At 47.4% G+C, this 20978-nt stretch overlaps 2 protein-coding genes across 4 annotated transcripts; both read left to right on the plus strand.

Annotated features, from left to right (window-relative positions):
• Positions 1–666: 666 nt before the first annotated feature.
• On the plus strand, positions 667–12411 carry FLCN (folliculin). Of its 3 annotated transcripts, none has more exons than XM_075768091.1 (12): positions 667–899; positions 1776–2054; positions 2883–3029; positions 3701–3922; positions 4406–4566; positions 5280–5371; positions 6126–6316; positions 7501–7614; positions 7979–8102; positions 8451–8582; positions 10048–10153; positions 10948–12411. In XM_075768091.1, the coding sequence occupies exons 2-12, from the start codon at positions 1806–1808 to the stop codon at positions 11147–11149; spliced, it is 1740 nt and encodes a 579-aa protein (XP_075624206.1). In that variant the 5' UTR covers positions 667–899; positions 1776–1805; the 3' UTR covers positions 11150–12411. The 3 variants fall into 3 exon arrangements, with proteins under 3 accessions (XP_075624206.1, XP_075624208.1, XP_075624207.1); XM_075768093.1 differs by lacking the exon at positions 667–899 and adding an exon at positions 927–1010; XM_075768092.1 differs by lacking the exon at positions 667–899 and adding an exon at positions 957–1214.
• Positions 12412–13931: 1520 nt separating this feature from the next.
• Positions 13932–16019, plus strand: PLD6 (phospholipase D family member 6). Its single transcript, XM_075768100.1, has 2 exons — positions 13932–14625; positions 14710–16019. Exons 1-2 carry the CDS (start codon positions 14208–14210, stop codon positions 14949–14951), a joined length of 660 nt encoding a protein of 219 aa, XP_075624215.1. The 5' UTR covers positions 13932–14207; the 3' UTR covers positions 14952–16019.
• Positions 16020–20978: the final 4959 nt, after the last annotated feature.

The following is a 20978-nucleotide window of genomic DNA, read 5'->3' on the forward strand; positions in this document are numbered from 1 at the left end:
GCTGTTATCTTGTGGAAGACTTACTACTTTTGTTCAGATTTGAGTATTTAAAACTCTGTAGGGGTCAACCCTGATGTAAAGGGAAGGGGTGTCCAGTACTGAAGCCTAGGGAGATTAATAGTTCACATGGAATTTGGTTTATCTTTCCATCATAGTTTTCTAGAGATAAATAATCCTTTAATAACGCTTGATCACCTAAAGAGAAACTGGAGAAGTTTAACGGAGAGCGCGTCTGTACTGCGGAGCCGAGAACAGGCTTAACAAGTGTCAGTGCCCTTCTTTCGGAGTTCTGACCTGGGCTTTACCTGTGGAAACATCTTGATACAACTGCTTTATAAAGGGGGTGGGAAAAGACAATACTTGATGGAAGCCTTCGCCTGCCCTGATCTGATGTTCCGAGTAGTTTAAGGAGTTAGGACAGGAGCTGGGTACGGCCAGCGCTCCCATTGAGCGTCTTTATGGGAGGAGTCGGGCCCAGCCTGCGGTGAGCACGCCAGCCACGCTGTGGGGGGGACGCGGGAAGGGAACAGGGCTCTGCGGGAGCCGATTGCGAAGCTGCTTCTCCCACCGCGCAGCTGTGACCGAGGCGCGGGCTGTGACCGGCCGCCCCCGGGCGGGCGCGGGGTCGCGGTTCACCTCAGCAGGGCCCCGCCCCGTGTCCCCGCCCGGAGGCCGCCGGTCACGTGACCCGCCGTGCGGCCCGCATCACCCCGCGGGGAGAGCGGAGCCCGCTCCGGGTGCAGCGTCTGCGGGGCCGCAGGCGGCGGCTGGTTCCCTCTTGGTTCCCGGGGGTCGAACCCCATTGTCCGCTCTCTGCGGTCCCGCAGCGGGGCAGGGGATAGCCAGGGAAAGAAGGAGGCGTCTTCCGGATCTTCTCATCTTCCCCCTCTCGCGTTGAGGTAATGGCTCTGCCCAGCCCCTGCGGACGGGGCGGCCGTGGGCCGAGTCACTGCCGCACCCGGGGGGGGGATCTTCGGGAGGGCGGCGGGAAGGACCGGATCGGTACCGCGGTACGAACGGCCTCCTCCTCCCTCTCTCCCGCTTTCTTCTCCCTCTCGTCGCCGCTCCGTGGCGGCGGCGGGCTGGCAGCCGGGTAGCTGTCTGCCCCTCTTCCCCCCCCCCCCCAGCTGCCGGTAGGGATGGTACGGGCCGGTGGGTCAGGCTGTGTCAGGCGCCCGCTGACACGGGACGGGGCGGGGGAGCCCGGAGCTGCGGTGAGTGGGGACCGGGACATGGGTGTCCGGGCACGGGGAACCTGGGCTGGGCCGGTCTCGGAGCGGGGAGGCCGGGGCTCGGAAGGGTAGGCCGGCCCGGGGCCGGCTAAGCCTGAGGCGTTCGGGTCCGGGGGCGCTGAGCAGGGCCGGGCCCGACCCGTTACGGCCTGAGGCCTCCGGGAGGCTGCTCCGGGCCCGGCACGGCCCGAGGTGTCCGGGCACGGAGGACTGGTCTGTCAGCACCCGGCCTGTCCCCGTACGACCGGAGGTATCCGGGCACGGGGGGTCCGGTCCAGTCCCGTTCCATGCCCGTGGGGCCTGAGGTATCCCGGCTCAGAGTCAGGGACCCGGGCACGGGGGGATCGGTCTGCTCTAGTCCCGTCCCATCGGGGGTTGGTCCTTGGTCAGGTTACCCTGTCGTGGAGTTGTGCTCGTCCTATAGGCTCAGCTTAAGGCCAGCCGCTCCTGGAGGGATATGGAGCAGGACTTGGATCAGTGAGGCCTAAAAGATGCTTTAATATCTGTTGTGCTGATATTGTGTGCTTTCCTCCTTGCCTGCAGGAGGCCTGACGTATGTGCTGAGCTCTCACCATGAATGCTATTGTTGCTCTCTGCCATTTTTGTGAGCTCCACGGTCCTCGCACCCTTTTTTGTACTGAGGTTCTACATTCACCGCTTCCCCAAGGTGCAAGCAGCGGGGACATCTCTGGGCAGAATGAGCAGGCAGAAGAGGAAGAAGGTGGCATTCAGATGAGCAGTCGGATTCGCTCACACAGCCCAGCAGAAGGTGCCAGCGCCGACTCTAGCAGCCCAGGGCCAAAGAAGTCAGACATGTGTGAGGCAAGTGCAAAGATCTGCGTGCGGACGTCGGTGGCCCTTGGCTTAACTAAAGGGCTCTTGGATTCTTTAATGCAAATTGAATTAAGAGAGGAGAAAAAAAAAAAGTGAACTGCATGTGTTTTGTATGTAGCTGCTAGTACCAGAAGATCTCTGAGTACTCATGAACTGTAATGATCCATAACAAGAGGATGAAGAAACTCTCGTTGAGTACGTAGACCTTGGCAAGATGGTGTCTTGAGGTCTCTTTAAGCCTTGAGATCTGTGATTCTCTTGTGGCTGAGAAATGCTCTCCTCATCCTTGAAGAGCATTCACTTTATTAGATTAGGTCTGATCATTTATAAATAATAAGTTTAAGAGCAGTATTGATTAGAAAATAGAAAAAAATGTAAAAGCAATTAAAACAATGGAGAAAACGTATGTTCACAGTTGTTCTCATGCTTGTCTACTATTAGTACTTGTTCTGAGGTGTTTGTTGTTTACTGTCCTTTAGGTTATGGCCAGTTTTGTTAGGCCAGTTGGTTTCACAGCTGCTGTTAACTGAATTTTACCACTTGTAGAGCCAGCACCAGATTCACAATCAAATTAAACAGTGGAAGATGAGCATAAGAGCAGAGGAGGTATATCGCACAGAGTTCTGTGTGAGGAGCTGGGTTCAAATCCTGACCGTGACTCATATTTCTTGTCTTCTAAGTATTTGTGTTCTTATCTATATGTGTAAGTAATGTTTCCCTACAGTTTGAAGGGAATATGCAGAGGCCTTTGGAAACCTTAGATAACTTAGATAACTGCATGCTCATTTATGGCTGGATTTGCTTTTCTGTCTTCAGGGTTGCCGCTCTCTTGCAGGAGGACATCCTGGATACGTCAGCCATGACAAAGAAACTTCAATCAAGTATGTCAGTCACCAGCACCCAAACCACCCCCAGCTGTTCAGCATCGTGCGCCAGGCCTGTGTTCGCAGTTTGAGCTGTGAGGTAATTGTCTTGGGAGTACAGGGAGAAAACCTGTTTATGGCCTCTTGTATCATTTCAAATCCAAGATAGCGCTTTGCTGAGCCTGGCTGCTCTGTGCAGCCTGAAACAAGGAGGGAAAGGAGGTGGAAAGACAGACACACATCCTGTTCATTCCAGGAGTGGTGAAAATTTTTAAGGTTGATCTTTGATAACCTTGAGGGTTCCTTCCTCTCACCTTGTGAGACCAAAAATTTCCCTTTCTTGTTTTTACTCCTATGTGTTTATTGGTTTTATATGTAAGATAAACGTTTTTGTAAAAACGTTGGTATCTGTTGTTCAATGCCAAGAAATATTTGATCTTTGTAGACCATTAACATTCAACATCTCATAGAATTGAAGGGAGAACCTTACAGATTAATGAGCATTTGTGTGTCAGGACAGCAAAATCCCTTGTGGATTCTCAACAGTATCATAGTTGAATAGAGCTGAGTTCTTAAAATACAGTTAAATTGAAGGTTTTGTAGTATTTGTCGGATACCTCTGGAGGTCTGTTTGACCCTGGATTTGGGATAGTAGCCTAAAAAAGGCATGTTTTATTCACTGTTAGAGAGCAGGAAGCTTTATTCAGTTTATTACCATTTCAGCTGCGTGATGTGCTTAACTAGTTTGGTGTATGTGTCCCTCCCCTTCAGGTCTGCCCAGGACGTGAAGGCCCTATTTTTTTTGGAGATGAACAGCATGGTTTTGTGTTCAGCCACACCTTCTTTATCAAAGACAGCCTGGCTCGAGGTTTCCAGCGCTGGTACAGCATCATCACTATCATGATGGACCGGATTTACCTCATCAACTCCTGGCCTTTCTTGTTGGGAAAAATCAGAGGCATCATTGATGAGCTTCAAGGCAAAGCACTTAAGGTAGGTCAGTGCACAGAGTCCATTTGACTCAACATTTAGTAAAGCATTGTAATAGTTAATTTATAGCTGAGTCAAAAAGCTGATCCAGTTCATTGCAGCCAGGGTGGTCATTAGGGTTCACAAGAGGACGGTGTGTATCTGGGCGTGCAGGAGAGAAGGAATAGGGTCTCTCTCTCATTTTAAGCCACTCATAACACTTTTCATATTCCTAGCTGCTAGACAATAGCTCTTTTAGGAATTTAAATAACTCAGGTTGTGAAGGACAGTGGTTTTGGAGCGCAAATGTTACTTAATGATGATTTTAGTCAGTCTAAGAATAAGATGTCCCTTCCCTCTATTTTCCCATAATTTACAATGTATTTTGGATGATTGTGTGCACTGCACCCTTTTCACTTTATATTTTTGTTGGAGTTTTTTGGCTCAGCTTTATGTAAGCATTTTATCTTTTTCAGTCTCTTATATTGCCATTCTTCTGTGGTGTAGGTGTTTGAAGCAGAGCAGTACGGCTGCCCTCAGCGTGCCCAGCGGATGAACACGGCCTTCACTCCCTTCCTGCACCAGCGGAACGGCAATGCAGCCCGCTCTTTAACGTCACTGACCAACGATGAAAACCTGTGGGCGTGTTTGCATACGTCCTTTGCTTGGTAATGCCACGTGTGTATCTAGCTTCTAGAAGTCCTTCAGAAAGAGAATATTACCATATTCTGAAAGGGTGGAAATGTGATTTGAGAGTTTGGGTATTTTTTTCTTGAGGTAGAAGATGGACTTTGCTAAGTAGTCTCTGAATGGGAAAGAGCTAAGCACAGAAAGACAGCAGCCTGCTGATGTCTTTAGGACAAAACAATTTCTCTGTGCTGTGAAGTAAATGTACTAATGTGGCTGCTAATGAAAAACATGTCTCTTTAGATGGAAAGGCTTTGCAGTAAAAAAGTAAGTGTGGAAGAAAGCGAGAAAAGACACTCCTAGCCCCCAGCTTGTTGTACCTTGGATTCACACCGTTTGGCACAGTAGTATGTCTGTGGGAGTCCAGTTGCTCCACTGCCTGACTCGCTCATCATACTTCCCTGGAAAGATGCCACAGGGAGGGTTGCAACACTGGCATGTGACTTGGGTGGGGGATGAGTATGTTGCACAAAGTAATCGCAAAATGGTAGGCCTTTCAGTGACTTTCAGTGACAGTGGTTATAAAATGGGTTGATAGTTACCACACTGAGGAAAGCATGGAGATGTGTTGAAAGGAAACACAAATTGGTTAGCGGTTGGATTTTTTTGTCGAGCTTGTTGCACCATTGGGGGTTTTTTGCACCTAGCAAGCAGGCTTAGTGAACGCTACTTCTATTTCTTTCAATGTCTCCAGGCTTTTGAAAGCTTGTGGCAGCCGACTTACAGAGAAACTTCTGGAGGGAGCACCAACAGAAGACACTCTTGTTCAGATGGAAAAACTTGCAGGTGAGATCGAAGTTTCCAGAGCTGGAAGACCCTCTGAGAATGTTTTGGATGGTAAACCACCAAGTCCTTTTGTCTGCACCATAGTGCAGCCATCTCTCGTCAGCTTTACCGTGGTGGTAGCCTCTGCAGTAGCTGACATGCTCTCCTATACAGAGATGACTCTGACAGGAATGTGAAATCAAAGCCCTTGGCCTCGCAGGCTCTCTGCGTGCACATGTAGGGTTTGTTACTTGTGTAGGAGTGTTGCATCATCATGATTATTGTTCTCTCTGGCTGGGTTGGCCCTCCCAGTGAATCTCTATGGCCAGAAGAATTTTCAGTCACAACACATGGACTTCTTGCTCCTTTTTCTACAGAATTTCTAAAATCGAAGGATCATAATTTTTTCTTGCATTGAATTATTTTTTTATTAATCCACTTAGACTAGAATCTACAAACCTTGCCTCAAAGCTTTAGCTGTGACTTTTAAAGCAAGAATAGAGAATGCATAGCGGGTCAAAAGATGTTTTTGTGTCCTGTAGAAGGTGAAAATTCCTTCTTGACCCTTCAGTGGTTATAGTATGTCTGAACTATGAAACTTCATTACCGCCTCAGGTGTGTCTGTGACACCTGTACTTTCAGCTACTGCGTTCTGAACTCTCTCTCCCCAAATGTAGCCAAAATCAGTGGGCTGCAGTGTGTATAGCCACTTCTGAGGCAGTTCCCATGCCTAGAGAGCAGCAATTTTTATGACCACTCTACTGTTTTTTGCTAGACCTGAAAGAAGAGTCAGAAGGCTGGGATGGTTCCGAGGAAGAGGAGAAGCCTTCTTCCCAGCCAGATGTTGTGGAAGGGCAGGAGCTATCTAAATGCTCACCTGAAACATCTCTGATGCCAGATTGCAACAGCTGGAACGTAGCTCACAGAAGGCTGTCTGTCTTTCGCTCTCTCAGGCACATGAGACAGGTAAGAGAGGAGCACAGTTACTCTGATGCTGAATTCACGAGCTACTAACTTCTTTTCTCCTGATAATGTTTTTTGAAAAGATGGATTTATTTCCTGCAGTCTGCACTTCTTTCCTGGTTCTGTGTTCAACACAGTGCCTACACAACTAGTAACACAGCCTTAACTGCATCTCTGAGGACTCTCCCTTCCTCTGAGATCACGTGGGCCTCTAGTGATCATCAGTCATGTGGGATGGGATCATATGATTTCTCTTAAATTCTGCACTTTTCTTCTTCCCACGAGTAGTGACAATAATTTAATGCAGAGGTTGTGCAGCATTTTCAAAGCCAAGTATTATTTGCTTAAAAGTGTTTCAGAGGAGAAAAAATCATGTACAAACAAAACAATTGGTTCTGTACAGATCTAGCTTTTATCCAGTGCTTCCAGTTACCTGGCTGAGAGGGAAGGTTCAGTGCACTTGACCCACAGCCTCTTTCACACCAGCTTGTTTTCCTGGACGCTCTTGACAAATACCTACTTTATGTCTTTAGCCTCCTTTTGTTCTACTGTCTTCTAATTTAAAATACTTCAAGCTATTGAACTACATGCCTGTATTGAAAGTGTCTGCCTTCAGAGGCTTGTCTAAGAATATTGTCTCACCTTCATGCCTGAATCGCTGTTGTGAGCACAACCCAGATCAGCAAAATCCCTGAAAGTTGTTATCATGTAATAGAAGTTGTTCAGTCCCAGACAGCCTGTGTCCATCTTAACAAAACTGCTAATTTGGCCAACAAGTGGGCTGATTGATGCTGTCCAGCCAGAGCGCTGAAGAATTTGGAGCAACCTAGAAATGAAACTGTAATTCTCTTAATATGCTTGATAGTGAATTGGATCATTGATTAGGCATGTTGGCAAAGTGGTATTTCGCTGCTGTTTGTCCTCCTTGAAACCATAGATGGGGGTGAATATTGTTTTGCATGACAGCCTGACACCTTTCACGCCTGCCAAAGAAATACTTGATCTTGATGCTGTGGTTTAGAGCTGTTGCTCTCTGCACAAGACCTGCTAAATATTCACGTTCATTTCTGCTGTTCATTTCTAGCCATTTTCTTATGTGGCAGTCATGTTTTTGAGAGGGCAGACTGGTTATGAAAATTAATGAAATGTCCAATGCAGAATGTTTTGGGTTGTTTTTTTTTTTTCAGGTTCTTGGGGCATCAGCATTCCGCATGCTGGCTTGGCATGTTCTGATGGGGAACCAGGTCATCTGGAAAGCTCGAGATTCAGATCTTGTCCAGTCTGCTTTTGATGTGCTACGGGTAGAAATTTATTCCTTTGTTTCCTGGCTGCGTATTTTTACATATATTTCTCTAGTTGTCCAGCCTTCATAATGACCTGTCTCTGACATGTAATCCTGTAGAGAATGTGTTCTATGTGGTTTTGTTTCTATAAACAAAAAAACCCAAAGCACCCACCAAACAAAAACCCCTCAACCTTTGGATGTCTTGGTTGTCCTCAGCAGCTGCATAGTCTTTCAAGCTGAGTAGGATACTTTTAATCCCTCAAATCAGGAGCATCTGCATGAGCAGTGCTCCGAGTCTTGGCTGTCCAAGTCAGGGAGAAAATTGTACTTCACTAGTTTAGCTCCAGTGTTTCTCTTGACATGTTTCCTTCCTTCTTTAGACCATGCTGCCTGTTGGTTGTGTGCGGATCATCCCCTACAGTGACCAATATGAAGAGGCATATCGGTGTAACTTCCTAGGGCTTAGCCCACATGTCCAAATCCCATCCCACATATTATCATCTGGTAAGACCCTGGTGCAGAACCGTCTCCCTATCATCTTGTGTTAAAGGACACAAGATTTTTTTATTTATTTTTTTAATTAAGTATTGGCAGATAGCCTAACAGTGCTGCATGAACTAAAACCTGTATCACTTTGGTTTGTTTTCCCCATACCCGTGCCTGATTAGGGCACCTGCTTTGAGCACTGATCTTACTATAGCTGACAGCCCTGGTTCCTACTGAGGAAAAGGCTAATGCTGGGTCAAATATTGTAAGCTGAGAGGGCTGTGCTTTCTTGGAGCAGGGTATGTAGCTGTATTTTAGAATCTGGGCTAGTACAGTTAATGTTCTTTCGGGCTCTTGTTGCTCTAGAGTTTGCAGTCCTTGTGGAAGTTCGCACTGCTACCCGGTCCAGTCTCTACCCAACCCTGTTTGATGATGAGCAGTCCCTCAACAAGTACGAGTTTGTTGTCACCAGCGGTAGCCCTGTTGCTGCAGATCGAGGTGGGTGATTTGAAAGCAGAAAGAACTTATATTACTGAGGTTTAAAGAGCGTCTTGATCTTTAATTGGTTTTTATGCTGTTCATGTACTGGCCCTTAAAGAAGTCTGAGTAGAAAGCCAGGTCAGTGTACAACTGGGGTACTGCTATTTTACATGAGGTTTACCACAGTCCGTCTAATTACAGAGGGTTTGCTTTCCCTGATCAGCGTTTTGCTTATTAGTTTTCAGAAATGAGAAACGAATTCTGTAACATGAGAACGGTAGCAGTTGTGAGGAAATCTTTCTGTAACCCACAATGAACGTTTTCTATCCTGGAATACTTGTGTGTTTATTTTGAGTAAGTCTAGCTTATAAGGACCATGACATTACTCATCCCCCATGTTCCACTTGATAGACAGCTATGACTGATACAGAAATGCCCAGACCTATTTTTTTCTCCCCACTTTGTTCAAGGACTTGAACACTTGCAACTAGATGTGATTTGAGTCACGTCCATCAGTCTCGTGTTTTCTAGGAAGTCTTAATTTAGATTAATTGGCCTCATTGACTGTTTCAAAAGACTTCACAGATGGCTAATCCTTCCTGCTCTGTCCTCTGAAGACATAGGTGCAATGCAAAGCAGAGACACTCTCTGTAGTGTTCTTCCTGTGCTCCAGCAGCTGTTGTAGGTCCTGCATGTACAATTGCAGTAGTCTGCTTTGCATCCAACCAGTGGCATGTCCAGAATCTTCTGGACAAAAATAGTCACTGAAGGGTCTTTTCTCCACCACAGCATCAAACTTATTAGGCCATGGACTGCTGGGAAAATAGCCTCCTAGGGAATCGCAAAAGGTGGTACAGGAAAGGAATGCCTTGGGTTGGTTATCTGTTTGGTTTTTTACTAAGTATCCTGGAACCACCCTTAACAAGAGGAACATTAAATCAAGAGTAAGTGGAGACTTTAAAATTGAGGGTTGATATTTTTATATATATGTATGCATATTGTACCTGTGTGCATGTCCCAGGATCCTTCCCAAAATTCCATGTTGCTTCATGAATCAGACATTTTTCTAGTGGGATGATCTTTAGCTCCTCTTCCATGGAAATGAAATCAAGGCAGGCCACTGGGGGGTATAGTTTTCCACCTTGTAGAATCAGTAGGTTTCTTCCTGACCCGAGGAAGATTATTATTTGTGAACTAATCAAACCAAATTCTATGTTGAAATTGGCTGTGCTGTTATTAATAACATAGCTTTCTGCATATAGAGGAAGCTGCATTAATGCACCAGACTCTACTGGTGAACAACAAGTGCAGGCAAGTGCTCTGTAAGAGGTGGAACAAATGTGTATTCTTGTCTGTAATTCCAACAGGCCATAGAACAAATGGTGTAGTCTTTGCTAACAATTCCTAGTAAAGGTGTAAGTAGGTAACCTGTAGCTTGTGTGTCCTTTTTCTCACCTTTTCCCATCTCTTTCTGACCCTGTAGTTGGCCCTACAATCTTGAACAAGATCGAAGCCGCCCTGACCAACCAGAACCTTTCTGTAGATGTTGTGGATCAGTGCCTTGTTTGCCTGAAAGAGGAGTGGATGAAGTAAGTACAACTACATTGCTTTCAGAGAAACAGCTTTGGCACTAATCCTGGAACAGTTACAGGAGAGTACAGGACAAACCTGTAGTCAGGTAACTTCTGCTTTAGTCTTGAGAGTAGTTGGCTTTACTGTTGGGAGCTAAGAATATCAGAGTTGTTCTACTCTAGTCCTAACTCTGTTTTTGGCTTTCAGCAGTTCTTAACCTTTACGCTTCACTTCACGCATCTGTAGATTACTGACATGACAATACTTGTCTGCCTTTGTATACCTTATGAGGATTAAGTATGCAAATACATATATACCTGTCAATGTGTGCTATATTCCAGTGCAGATAACATGCCAAACAGATGTCATGATTGCACCTTCAGGCGCTACATTTCAAAGGTGCAAGCAGTTATAAAGGAAGACCAGACAGTCATGTGAAATAATTCATGGAACATTATGATTTTGTGAATTTACCTGAAGGCCAGACGGGTACTAGATGTGTCTCCCAGGGAGATTCCCAGTTGTCACAGTTAATTGTTTTACTTTCCACTAGGATGAAAAAACAAACTAGAATTATGCATGTTACTACTGAAAGGAATAATCCCCCTAACTAACCCCCCCTTTTCTTGTCCTCTTCTTCCCCCCACTTTCTTCATTCAAAGCATGAGAATAGTTTCCATGGGATATTGTTTGAATCTTTTATTAACATTTAGTTGCAGTAGGTACCAGGAGAAGCTACAGTTACTGCTTGTTCCCTGTTTGATGGGTATGAGTCCACTGTCATAGTGACAGGAGTTTCTTGTTTCGGCAGTAAAGTGAAGGTCCTCTTTAAGTTCACTAAAGTGGACAGCAGACCCAAGGAGGATACGCAAAAACTGCTGAGCATTTTGGGAGCTGCGGAGGAGGACAACGTCAAGCTTCTCAAGTTCTGGATGACTGGCCTGAGCAAGACGTACAAGTCCCACCTGATGTCAACAGTTCGCAGTCCGACGTCCTCGGAGTCCCGGAACTAAAGGGTGCCCGACCTCACTTGCTGCCTTCAAATAATAGCAGGGAACCCCAAGTTCCCACTGCTGAGCCTGCGGCATGTGCATTAGGCGGATAGTGAAACTTCATCGCTATTCTTCTGGTCCTCAAACTAACTTGAAGAGTGACTTGAGTCTTTTCTAATTGCTGTGAGACTGGACTAATAAGTGCTGATGAATAGTGCTGCTGTCTGTCCTGAAACTCAACTCTAAATCTAGACCTCCACACTCAAGACTAAAATACAGCAACACTCAAAGAATCAGTGTGAAGTAATTAAAATCCTGTACTGTCCTCATTAAGCATTATGGTGCAGCAGTAGACCTCAGTTTTAGGTTTCATTGGCAAGACTTGGATACCTGTGAGAACATCAAGAACTCCTGGGAGTGGATACAGTTAATCTCTCCGAATCCCACATAAATCTCCTAAATGCCTGAGAGAACAAGAACCAAAAATAAGTGACACGTCACAGGGTATGGATCATGTGTAAATTATTTCAAACCACTTTATGCTCGGATTTAAGAAGAGACTATTTTCTGCTGTAGCATAAGTCAGGATATCCTATTGGAGTCCTGTCGCTCCACTTTATTTATTTATATCTTAACTTGACACAGTTTCAGCATTTGCTTTGGAAATCTTGTCTGGGAGGGGGAATTGTAAAAGCTCAAAGTGCAGCCTGCTTGCCTCTCTCAAGGGTAGAATACTCGCCTTGTTTTGCCTGTGGTTGCAAAACTTCCAGGTAATGAAGATAACCTCACCAGGATAAGGTTGCTGGTGTTCTTCCGTCTTCAGAAATAGTTTTATAACTTCCTAATTAAGTTAAGCAGAAAAGATCCAACCTGTAGGTGCTCCCTTCTTATATCACTCTATAGTAGCCATTTTGAATGCTTAATAGTTCATGGAAACATTGGTGCATTTTTTAATTACCTAAACAGATATTCCTTATCTGTATTGTAAGGAATTACTGTTTCTGTTGTGAAGTCTTTTGTTTGTTTGTTTTTGGGGTTTTTTTCTGGATTGTTGTTGGGAAAACTTGACGTTACCACAGACGTTTTTAATCTAGAGGCAGGTTTTACCCAGGTGACCTTCTACACTCATTCGAACGAGACTCAAAGTTCAGAGGGGATGTTCCAACTTGTCGTGAGTTCTGTTCTTATGTATAAAATATGCAGGTTGATTTTTGTTTGGAACATCTGTAATATGGAGACAGGCATTAAATCTCATTAAGAGCTATTTTTGTAAAATGGACAAAGACTAGTTTTGTGTTGATTTGCAATGTGCAGGTGTGCGGGGAGGCGGCAGTTGATCCACAAGGTAATTCCTGCATCTTAGCCTTGATCTAATTTACAGAATTTAACAGGTCTTTTTCCCTTAACTGTGTATGTATTAGTTTCTTGTACGTACGGAGCAAGAATTGCTCAGATATATTAATTTAAAATGCTTGACTGGACATAAAATAACCACAGGATATTCATATAGCAAACAGATGCTTGGAAAAAGGCATTACTCTGTCCCTTCAGAAACTAACCGCTTATTTAATTTCAGGGTTTGCAAAAATTTCCCCATTGTCAATAACGAAACAGGAGACAAAAGAGGTGCTCAAGCTCTCTCCACAGGAAAGGAAGCTTTAAGTAGTGTATGTATCTTGCTTCCTGTGTGCTAGATGCTACTCCTGAGGGGAAAATAAAGCCCACTGATAGTGGGATACAAGGGACAGACGTAATTAGAAAAGCGTGCACTAGTGAGTCCGAATCTGTAGTACTAGGTCAGTGCTGGTTCTCGTGGCTACCTTTTATATGATGTAGTACTCTTATTTTTCTACTTGAAAACTTCTGATCCAATTCAGAGCTGTGTAACACAACAGGTAAGACATTATTTGGCATTTAGACCTTCTCGATTGCTGAACTGTTTTTACCTTTTAAAGAATAGCTCTCCCAAGCAATCCCACATTAAAACTAGTCTGTCTAACCCGCAGTTGGTGCATAAACACCCATTAGTAAAGCCCGTGTTTCTGAGCAGAGGTGTGGTTTCTTCCAAAACAGCAAAAAGGTGATCATCAGGTCAGGCTTGAGGCTGCTTCTTCCTTGCGGTTGTGTAAGCGGGGAGTTGTATGCAACGTCGGTTGTCTCCATCCTGATCCGAAACACGGCTGTGTCACGGACAACCAGACTGGATAACGTGTCATTTTTGAGCCAGGGCAAGGAAACCACTGACTTAACACGTATGAAATAACCACAGGAAAGAAGAGGGAGAGCTGCTGAAGTCTGTGAACCCGGGGCTCCTGCTTAGCATAAAACCCGCTGTGCTTGCCTGCCAGAACAGATCTATTCGCGGGATTACCAAATAATTGCCTGGGCAAGTTCCCGCAGATCAGGCTGCGGGTGCTCGCTTTGCCGTCAGCCATAGCTGGAATGCGCACGTTCCTCTTGGCACAACTTAATTAACAAAAAAGCATGTCTGCAGACATCTTTCACCACTCTCCTTCCCTCTAAACGATACGCCTTAAAGACAAACTGATTAAAGCAGGATATTTCTTTATTCCGCCGAGATTTCCTTTTCTGCATGGCTGAGCGCTGTGTTCCCGGGAGGGAGGCGAGCTCCGCAGCTGCAGGCTGAGACCAGCTGCAGGGACAGCCAAAGCCTTTCTGCAGTAGTGCTGCTGCAGGACGCAGCTTAAAGGGGTCTGCTGAGTACGTGCAGTGTAGCTGGCTGCCAGCCGGTCACTGGGCTGCAGGCGGTGAGGAGGGACGTGTTTTCAGACGAGGTTCGCCCGGGTGATGGGAGCGGCTCTTCAGCGGAGCCCGCGATCCGTCGCTCCCGCAGCCCCCGCAGCCCCAGCTCTCCCCACAGCAGCCCAAGCTCCCTCCCCGCAGGCCGAGAAGGCGGTGGGGTCGGGGCTCGGGGAGGCGGCTGCGGCCCGGTGCCTCTCGCCACCCACGGCCGGGGCGGCGGGACGCTCCCTCAGGAAACTTCCCGCCGCAGCCGCGCTCGCCTGCTCGGAGCCACCGCGCATGCGCCGGGCGGCGTCGCGGCAGAGGCGGCGGGGGCATGTGGGCGGTGGACGCGCAGCGGCGGGCGGGCCTGGCTCTGGCTGTGGCGGCGGCGGCGGCGCTGGCCATAACCCTGGCGGCCTGGCGGCGGCGGCAGCGGCCCGTGCGGGAGGTGCTGTTCTTCCCTTCGCGGCCCAGCTGCACCGAGGAGCTGCTCGCCGAGGCGGCGGGGCCCGGGGCGGCGGCCCGGCCCTGCCCCTGCCCGCTGCCGCGCGGCGACTGCTCCCTCAGCCGCCTCCTGCGGCGCCTCCTCTCCGCCCGCCGCTCCCTTGAGATCTGCCTGTTCGCCTTCTCCAGCCCGCAGCTGGGACGCGCCGTCCAGCTCCTCCACCGCCGCGGCGTCCGTGTCCGCGTCGTCACCGACGCGCAGTACATGGGGCTGCAGGGCTCCCAGATCGGCCGCCTCCGGCGTGCGGGTGAGGCGGCCGCCCCTGGGCGAGGGGCTCTGCGGGGCAGGGCTGGCTGCGGCCTGGGTGACAGCTTCGGTTGTGTCTTGGTAGGGATCCAGGTGCGCCATGACCGGGAGAACGGTTACATGCACCACAAGTTTGCTATTGTGGACAGGAGGATGCTCATCACAGGCTCCCTCAACTGGACCACCCAAGCGATCCAGAACAACCGGGAGAATGTGCTGGTCGTGGAAGACGCCGAGTATGTGAAGCCTTTTCTGGATGAGTTTGAAAGGATTTGGGAAGAGTACAATCCCATCAACTACAGATTTTTTTCCAAAGACAATAAATGATTTAGCTGCCTCACAGGGCTGATAGAGTACTTAACAGCTAGCATTTGTGGACTTTAATATTACATATAGCCATCATTGTATTACCCATCTGAGTGTAATTTAAGTGCTCTCTACCCTGAAGTGCCACAGATCCCTTGCTGTGGGTCATTCCTGCGCTAGAGGGGATGACCCAGCTGTTTGGCGAGTTGTTTTGTGAGGATAGGTGTGATAGGACTGATGGATAGCACTTAAAACTACAGGCAGGCTTTTGCCGTGCCCTGGCGCAGACAAGGTATGTTCATACAGTGCTGAGTATGTGTTTCAGTGGCAAAAGGGATGTTTTCCAACTTGGGATACTGCAGAATGGAATTGTAGCCCAATGGCTCCTCTCCAGTAACTCTAAAGAAGAGTTAAGAGGGCTACAGCAAAGCTAGAGTTTGTATAGAGAGATTAAGCACCTTAGTTACATTTCTTGTTGGCATTCGTTGTTGAAAGTTTGTAAAATTAAATTTGTGGGAAATACTAAATTAGAAGTACATTTTGATTGCATATCCATTTCCCTTGGTTTAGGATGAGCAGAGTTCCAGCATAAAAGCGTGAGAACAAATACTAATGACAGCTCGTCTTGCAGCAAGCAAGTGTAGGGAAGTCTGGAAAAAGAGAGAAACTGTTCTTTGGGGTCAGTCGGTCTTGTCTTGAGAGCAGACACAGCTGGAGTTCAGTCACCGGCTCCAGAGTGGAGCGGTGGGAGGAAACCTCAGTTCGTTCAGGTGGAGACACCGTGTCCTGCTCTGGTTTGGTGACTTCGACCGCCTGTGTGTTGGCAGCAGCAGGGTGGGGGACAGCGAGTGAATAGCAAGAGGTAATTAATAATAAAATAGTAAGATCTCTGTCCCTACAGTTCAGGGTGGAACAAAGATGGGTGTAAACTCAGGAATTTCAAAACTCTAAATAGCGTCTGTGTAAGAATTACTTTATGCTGAATATAAAGTGCCTCAAAATAAAAAAAGTCTTAACATTTTATTACCAGTTTTGCTTGATAGAGCAGTGCTGTGATTGGCACTAGTAATAAACCATTTTCACAGAAAAGCTCAACATTGTCTTCTGGTTTTTGCATTCCAGGCAGTCCTATGGGTTGGTTGTTCCACAGATCCAAATCATTAAAAACTTCTGTAGGTCCTTAGGTGTTACTTAGGATACAAGGAGTAACATCAACAGGTGGCAGATTTGTTCTATTCGGTTTGAGAAAGTTGGCATGGGTCTGGGGGAAAAGCATTACTGTTCTCTGTGGCGTAGCGACTATGGAAGAAGGTCATTCTCTAGTAAAGCCCGTTCAGCAGCACTAGAGTTGCACTACCTTAAACATGTTATTGTTATTAAACTGCTACCTGTTGCATTTTCTTTGTGATGTGTGACTAACAGCAAAGAGCTCACTCATTTTTCACGCTCCGGCCTCTGCTCCATTCTTTACCGGTGTCCTTCTTGAAAGAAACCTCTCACTACACAGCATGCAAAGGGTGGTGCAAAAATAGTTTATTACGATATAGTTAATGTAAAGTTAGGTAATTATATTTACAAAATAAAAATTATCAGCTACATCCATGGGAACCTAGCATGTCACACGAGATTTTGTAAGGAATAAATACTGTGAGAAAAAGTGACTCTTCTATTACGGTGAGCAGTTGATCGGGACCAGTGGCTCTTAAAAAAGCACTGAAATAAACTGGAGTGGAAGGGAGAAGGGAAGGAGAGAGGAACTCACACATACTGAGACACAGGAGCCTCCAACACCCATTCCCCTTGTGGAGGGAAAATACGTCTGAGACATTATTTCCCGGACTGCTCTGTGTGGAAAATGCCCCTTAAAAGAGGCCGTTCCGCCCTGCAGATGGACGGGGCGTGAGGACGACTGCGCTGCCTCCTCTCCCCGCCGCCCCACGGTGACGGACCCTGGGTTTGAGCCATGGGTGGTTTCCAGTACCCGCGAGGCTGCGGCATCCTGCTGCTGCCCGGGTACCACCGCCCCGCTCTGCTGCTCGGCCACATCACAGGGCGGAGGCAGAGGGCTGGCCACCGCGTCGTATCGTCGCAGAAACCAGGGAATTACTCTTTATCCTCATTACTCACAATTCTTTTGGGTCATTTCTGGAGCACAAGCAGTAGAGCGTGGTACGTGCGTGGTTTTAATCCAAAACAAGTCCCCTTCGGTTACAGGTCAGTCGTCCGTTAAAGCTGTGCTCAGAACTAAGACAAACTTCTGTTCTCATTAGGATGGTGGAGGACGACTGACCATTAGTACCACAACAACCAGTGCCGCTTCACATACCACCCACAGACTGGCCGAGCTTCCTTCTCCTCCCCAGAGCTTCATCCTTTCAAATAAATGATTCTTTAAAATCTCAAGTCATCCAGAACTCCAGGTGCCAGGAGGGTGGACACGGGTGAAAGGCTGCGCATTCGTATCTGCTTTCTACTTACCACAGTCTGTAGTATTTTACATCATACTCTGCTGCCTGTAGTTTCGAACAAAGAGTGAGTGTTCTTGTCGGTCCTGCACACAGGCAGTGTGTGAAGAAAGCATGAAGAAAATAATTGTAATTGCACTCATTATTTACGAGTTCACGGCCAGCTGGCTTAGCTCACTTGGTACCAACTAGTCTGGCTCATCAGGTTTCTGCTAGTAAATCCCACACCCTCGGTTCTTTTAGTAGTCTCAAACTGAGGCAGGGCGAACCGCTGGGGCCGACCCCCGCGGCGTTTGCAGCCTGGTGCTCCCTGCTCCTGCGGCAGTACGTTGGATCCTCTTGTAGGAAATGCTTTGTGCCTACGTTCAACTCAGTAGTAGCTACGTTGTACTGAAAGTTACGTTTGAACAGTTACGTACTGTAATTACAGCGCACGTCCGTGCCGCTGTAGGATGCGTGTCCGTACAGCAGGGTCTGTCCTTCCCTTGTGAAGTCCAAGAGTGTCTTGAATGCGCTGCACAAGCGAGTTGCAGCGTTACTCCGGTGCCTCCCGCTCACTACAACAGCCCACAGCTACTGTGCAAGGGCAGCTGCGTGTGCTCTGTCACCGAGTAGGTGCTGCTGCTCTGTGCAACGATCGGTAACAGCCTGCACGTGCGCGGTGTTAATGCCACCATCAAATACGAGATTACTGAGTTCTCTGAATAAAAACAAAACACAAACCAACCCCAGGTTTATAGCGCAGTAAGATTACAGTTCTCAAACAGACTGTACACAATCTTTGGACAGGGACCGTCAGAACTAAAGGTGTAGGTCAGCGGAAAAGGTTTGAAAAGATATTTATAACAGTCATCAAAACCAAACAAACAGTTTATCAGGGTTGGACACATTACACTCGGTGCTCCTCTGCCAGCCCCCGTGTGGGATGTCTGTGTTAGAACAAGATTTAAAAATCAAAACCACAAGTTAGTCACAAAAGAGAACCCTCCACTAATTTCTGAGTAATAAATATTTACATTGCGTGCTCTGAATACTATACAGGTTTTAAATTACTTTTTTAAAAGAAAAGAAGAATAACAAAGCTTTTTTTTTTTCCTAAAAAGAAAAGAAAAAGGAGAAAAATTACAGAGGAAAGGCAAGCTACACCAAGCGTGCGTGTGCTTAAGTGTTCACAACAAACCAAGTACTGTATCCGAAAAAACGCGAAGGCCTGGTGGAAGGGCAATCAACGTGTTACAGTGCTGGGGGAGCACTATTAATGCAGTCCTGTCCTCCTCTGATACAGAAAAAAAAAAACCAAATCAAAAACGACTTTTCTGGTTTGCCAGCCAGCACACAGTTTAGTTTTGAAGGAAATTAACACGATTTGCTGCTTTTTTTTATATCCCGGCAAAGAAAAGGTCACGTTTAAAGAAAGAGTCAGTCTGTCGCAGGGGAGACGGCGCAAATGACAGGAGAATTTTGCACAGGAAAAAAAATTACTTGGAGCCAATTAGGCGGCGTCTGTGTCTGCACCTTCCATGCACTTGACTCTTCCCGGACCTCACATTTCAGTACTATCAATACCGTACAACTGCGTACACCGCAGCAGCTTGCACTCCACGTGTTACGCCGTGTACGTACGGTGTCCTGGAGAGTGTCTGCAGCAGGGCACCTACGAGGACTCGCCCCGTCGTGCACAGCCGGCACCTGGCCACACCAAAAGGCAAAGCCCACGGCCGGAGCCGTGTCACGCTGCCACGCTGGGCAGCCGGACGATGCAGCCGGACTTTGAAAGCCTCCAGTGCAAGCGGGGAGCTCACCCTCTCGCTCACCCTCCTCCCCATGCTTTCTTCCCCCTTTCCACACACTTTCTAATTTAAATAGCCACTGATTTATCCTGAGAGATGGATGAAGCCTGGAGCAGGAAGAAGCGATAAGATAACTAAGCACCACTGCTATCAGGAAAAAGCTTTCCAGATGTTTGGGGTTTTTTCCTTTTTTTAAAGCACTGCTCTCTACAGAAGTATTTCAGTTTTCAGCTATTTATTGGTGCTGCAAGTTCCCTCTCTTTCTTTAATGTAAAGGCAGGTAAGGTACTGCCTCTTGCTTTGGAGCGATGCTTAGTTAGTTGCCAGACAGCAAGCGGAGCAGAGCCCGAAGCCTGGAGCACAGCCTGCAGCAGTAGTTCAGGCATGCCATGGCATCATCTCTCCTTCTCCTCCTCTTCTTTGTGACCTCCAGAACTCACAGCTGTCGCCCTAAGACATCGTATGCAGCGTTCCCACCCGGTGAAGTACTGCCCCAAAGGGTGCAGTTGATCCTGGCGATGCCAAGAGGCCGCTGCTCAGCCCCGACCCACCTTCTGAGCAGCAGAGCCGGGTTCTCTGCTTTAATTGCCAGCCTAACTCCCCAGTGGCAATGGCTGCTCCTAAAAGCTACAGCATATGAGACTCCCCCCCCCCCCGTGTTCATAAAAGACCCCTTTGCTTATGGATAAATACTTTAAACCCATGAAGTGCAGCAATAAGATTAATTGATTTGGCTTATTAAGCCTTGCTAACCCCGTGACGATGGTGGCCAGTCCCACCTGTCCCTCCACACGCCGTGTTCCCTGGGGCTGTCCTCCTGCCACCTCACACATTTACTTCACCTATACCTGTAGTTAGTGCCAGGGTCTTTTTTTTTCCCCAGCAAACCTGCCTGGTTTATCTGCTATGTGAAGGTCCCAAGAAGCTGGCCAGTATGTATTAAATCAAAGTTCCCCGACAGCAAACCTCTGAGCAGCTGATTCCCCTGGCTCTGATCCTGTTCACGCAGGTGTCCTAGCAAACCTTAATCCAAATCCTTTGACAGATGTTTCAGGGAGCCCATAAAAGGGGAGTGTGATGCAAGGACTTATGTTTCTGTACAATAGAGTTAAAAACAAACTAGAAAGAGAGAAGAAGAAAGTCCAGCTTCGTTCCTGCTGGTGCCGGATCCCCTGGCAGTGCCTCACCGGAGAGATGCAGAACACCGTGTGTGTTACCTCGGCTGAAGAATTCACACAAGTGGCCCAGAAGTTACAGATGAGCCCTTGCTTAGCGTATGGGCACATACACAGGAAGGGAGAAAGAGCTATACAAGTGTTCCTGGGTGACATTTCCCCCTGCCAAAAATCAGTATGGTTTTATATGTGTACAAGCAAGAATAACCCCTCGCAGCCTCTCTTCACAGGGCAATTTAGGGCCCGAGCACCAGCAGAAAGTGCATCTCTGGACCCTCCCTGTCCTCAGTACCCACCAACTTTGCACAGCTCCCTGTGCCCTGTTTCACTGCACCTTCTTCAGCCTTCCTGCACTATCCACCACCCAAGCGCTGCCACCTTTGCCAACACGCTGCAGAGCCCTTCTGCCCATCCTCACCCTTTTCTTTAATCACCATATTCATGTATTTACACGTGCCAAGTCAAAAGCTGGGGCTGATCCCCGCCTGATCGCTCCGCATGTGCCCTCCACTTACCCAGCTGTTCCCTGCAATAAGAAATAAAGCTCGAAGCAGGAGCGCTGGCAAAGAAATCAAGTGCTCTTACTCACTGGGCTCAATACCCAGTCCCAGGCAGGAC

Source organism: Balearica regulorum, chromosome 15 (genome assembly GCF_011004875.1).
Source record: "Balearica regulorum gibbericeps isolate bBalReg1 chromosome 15, bBalReg1.pri, whole genome shotgun sequence".
NCBI lineage: Eukaryota > Metazoa > Chordata > Aves > Gruiformes > Gruidae > Balearica > Balearica regulorum.

What these genes read in the sequence shown, in the direction of transcription:
- FLCN (XM_075768091.1), top strand. Translation starts at nt 1,806, where the DNA reads ATGAATGCTATTGTTGCTCTCTGCCATTTTTGTGAGCTCCACGGTCCT. An exon ending in AGAAGTCAGACATGTGTGAG is followed by an intron (nt 2,055 to 2,882) that starts GCAAGTGCAAAG and finishes TTCTGTCTTCAG; the next exon opens with GGTTGCCGCTCTCTTGCAGG. An exon ending in TTCAAGGCAAAGCACTTAAG is followed by an intron (nt 3,923 to 4,405) that starts GTAGGTCAGTGC and finishes TCTGTGGTGTAG; the next exon opens with GTGTTTGAAGCAGAGCAGTA.
- PLD6 (XM_075768100.1), top strand. Translation starts at nt 14,208, where the DNA reads ATGTGGGCGGTGGACGCGCAGCGGCGGGCGGGCCTGGCTCTGGCTGTG. An exon ending in CGGCCGCCTCCGGCGTGCGG is followed by an intron (nt 14,626 to 14,709) that starts GTGAGGCGGCCG and finishes GTGTCTTGGTAG; the next exon opens with GGATCCAGGTGCGCCATGAC.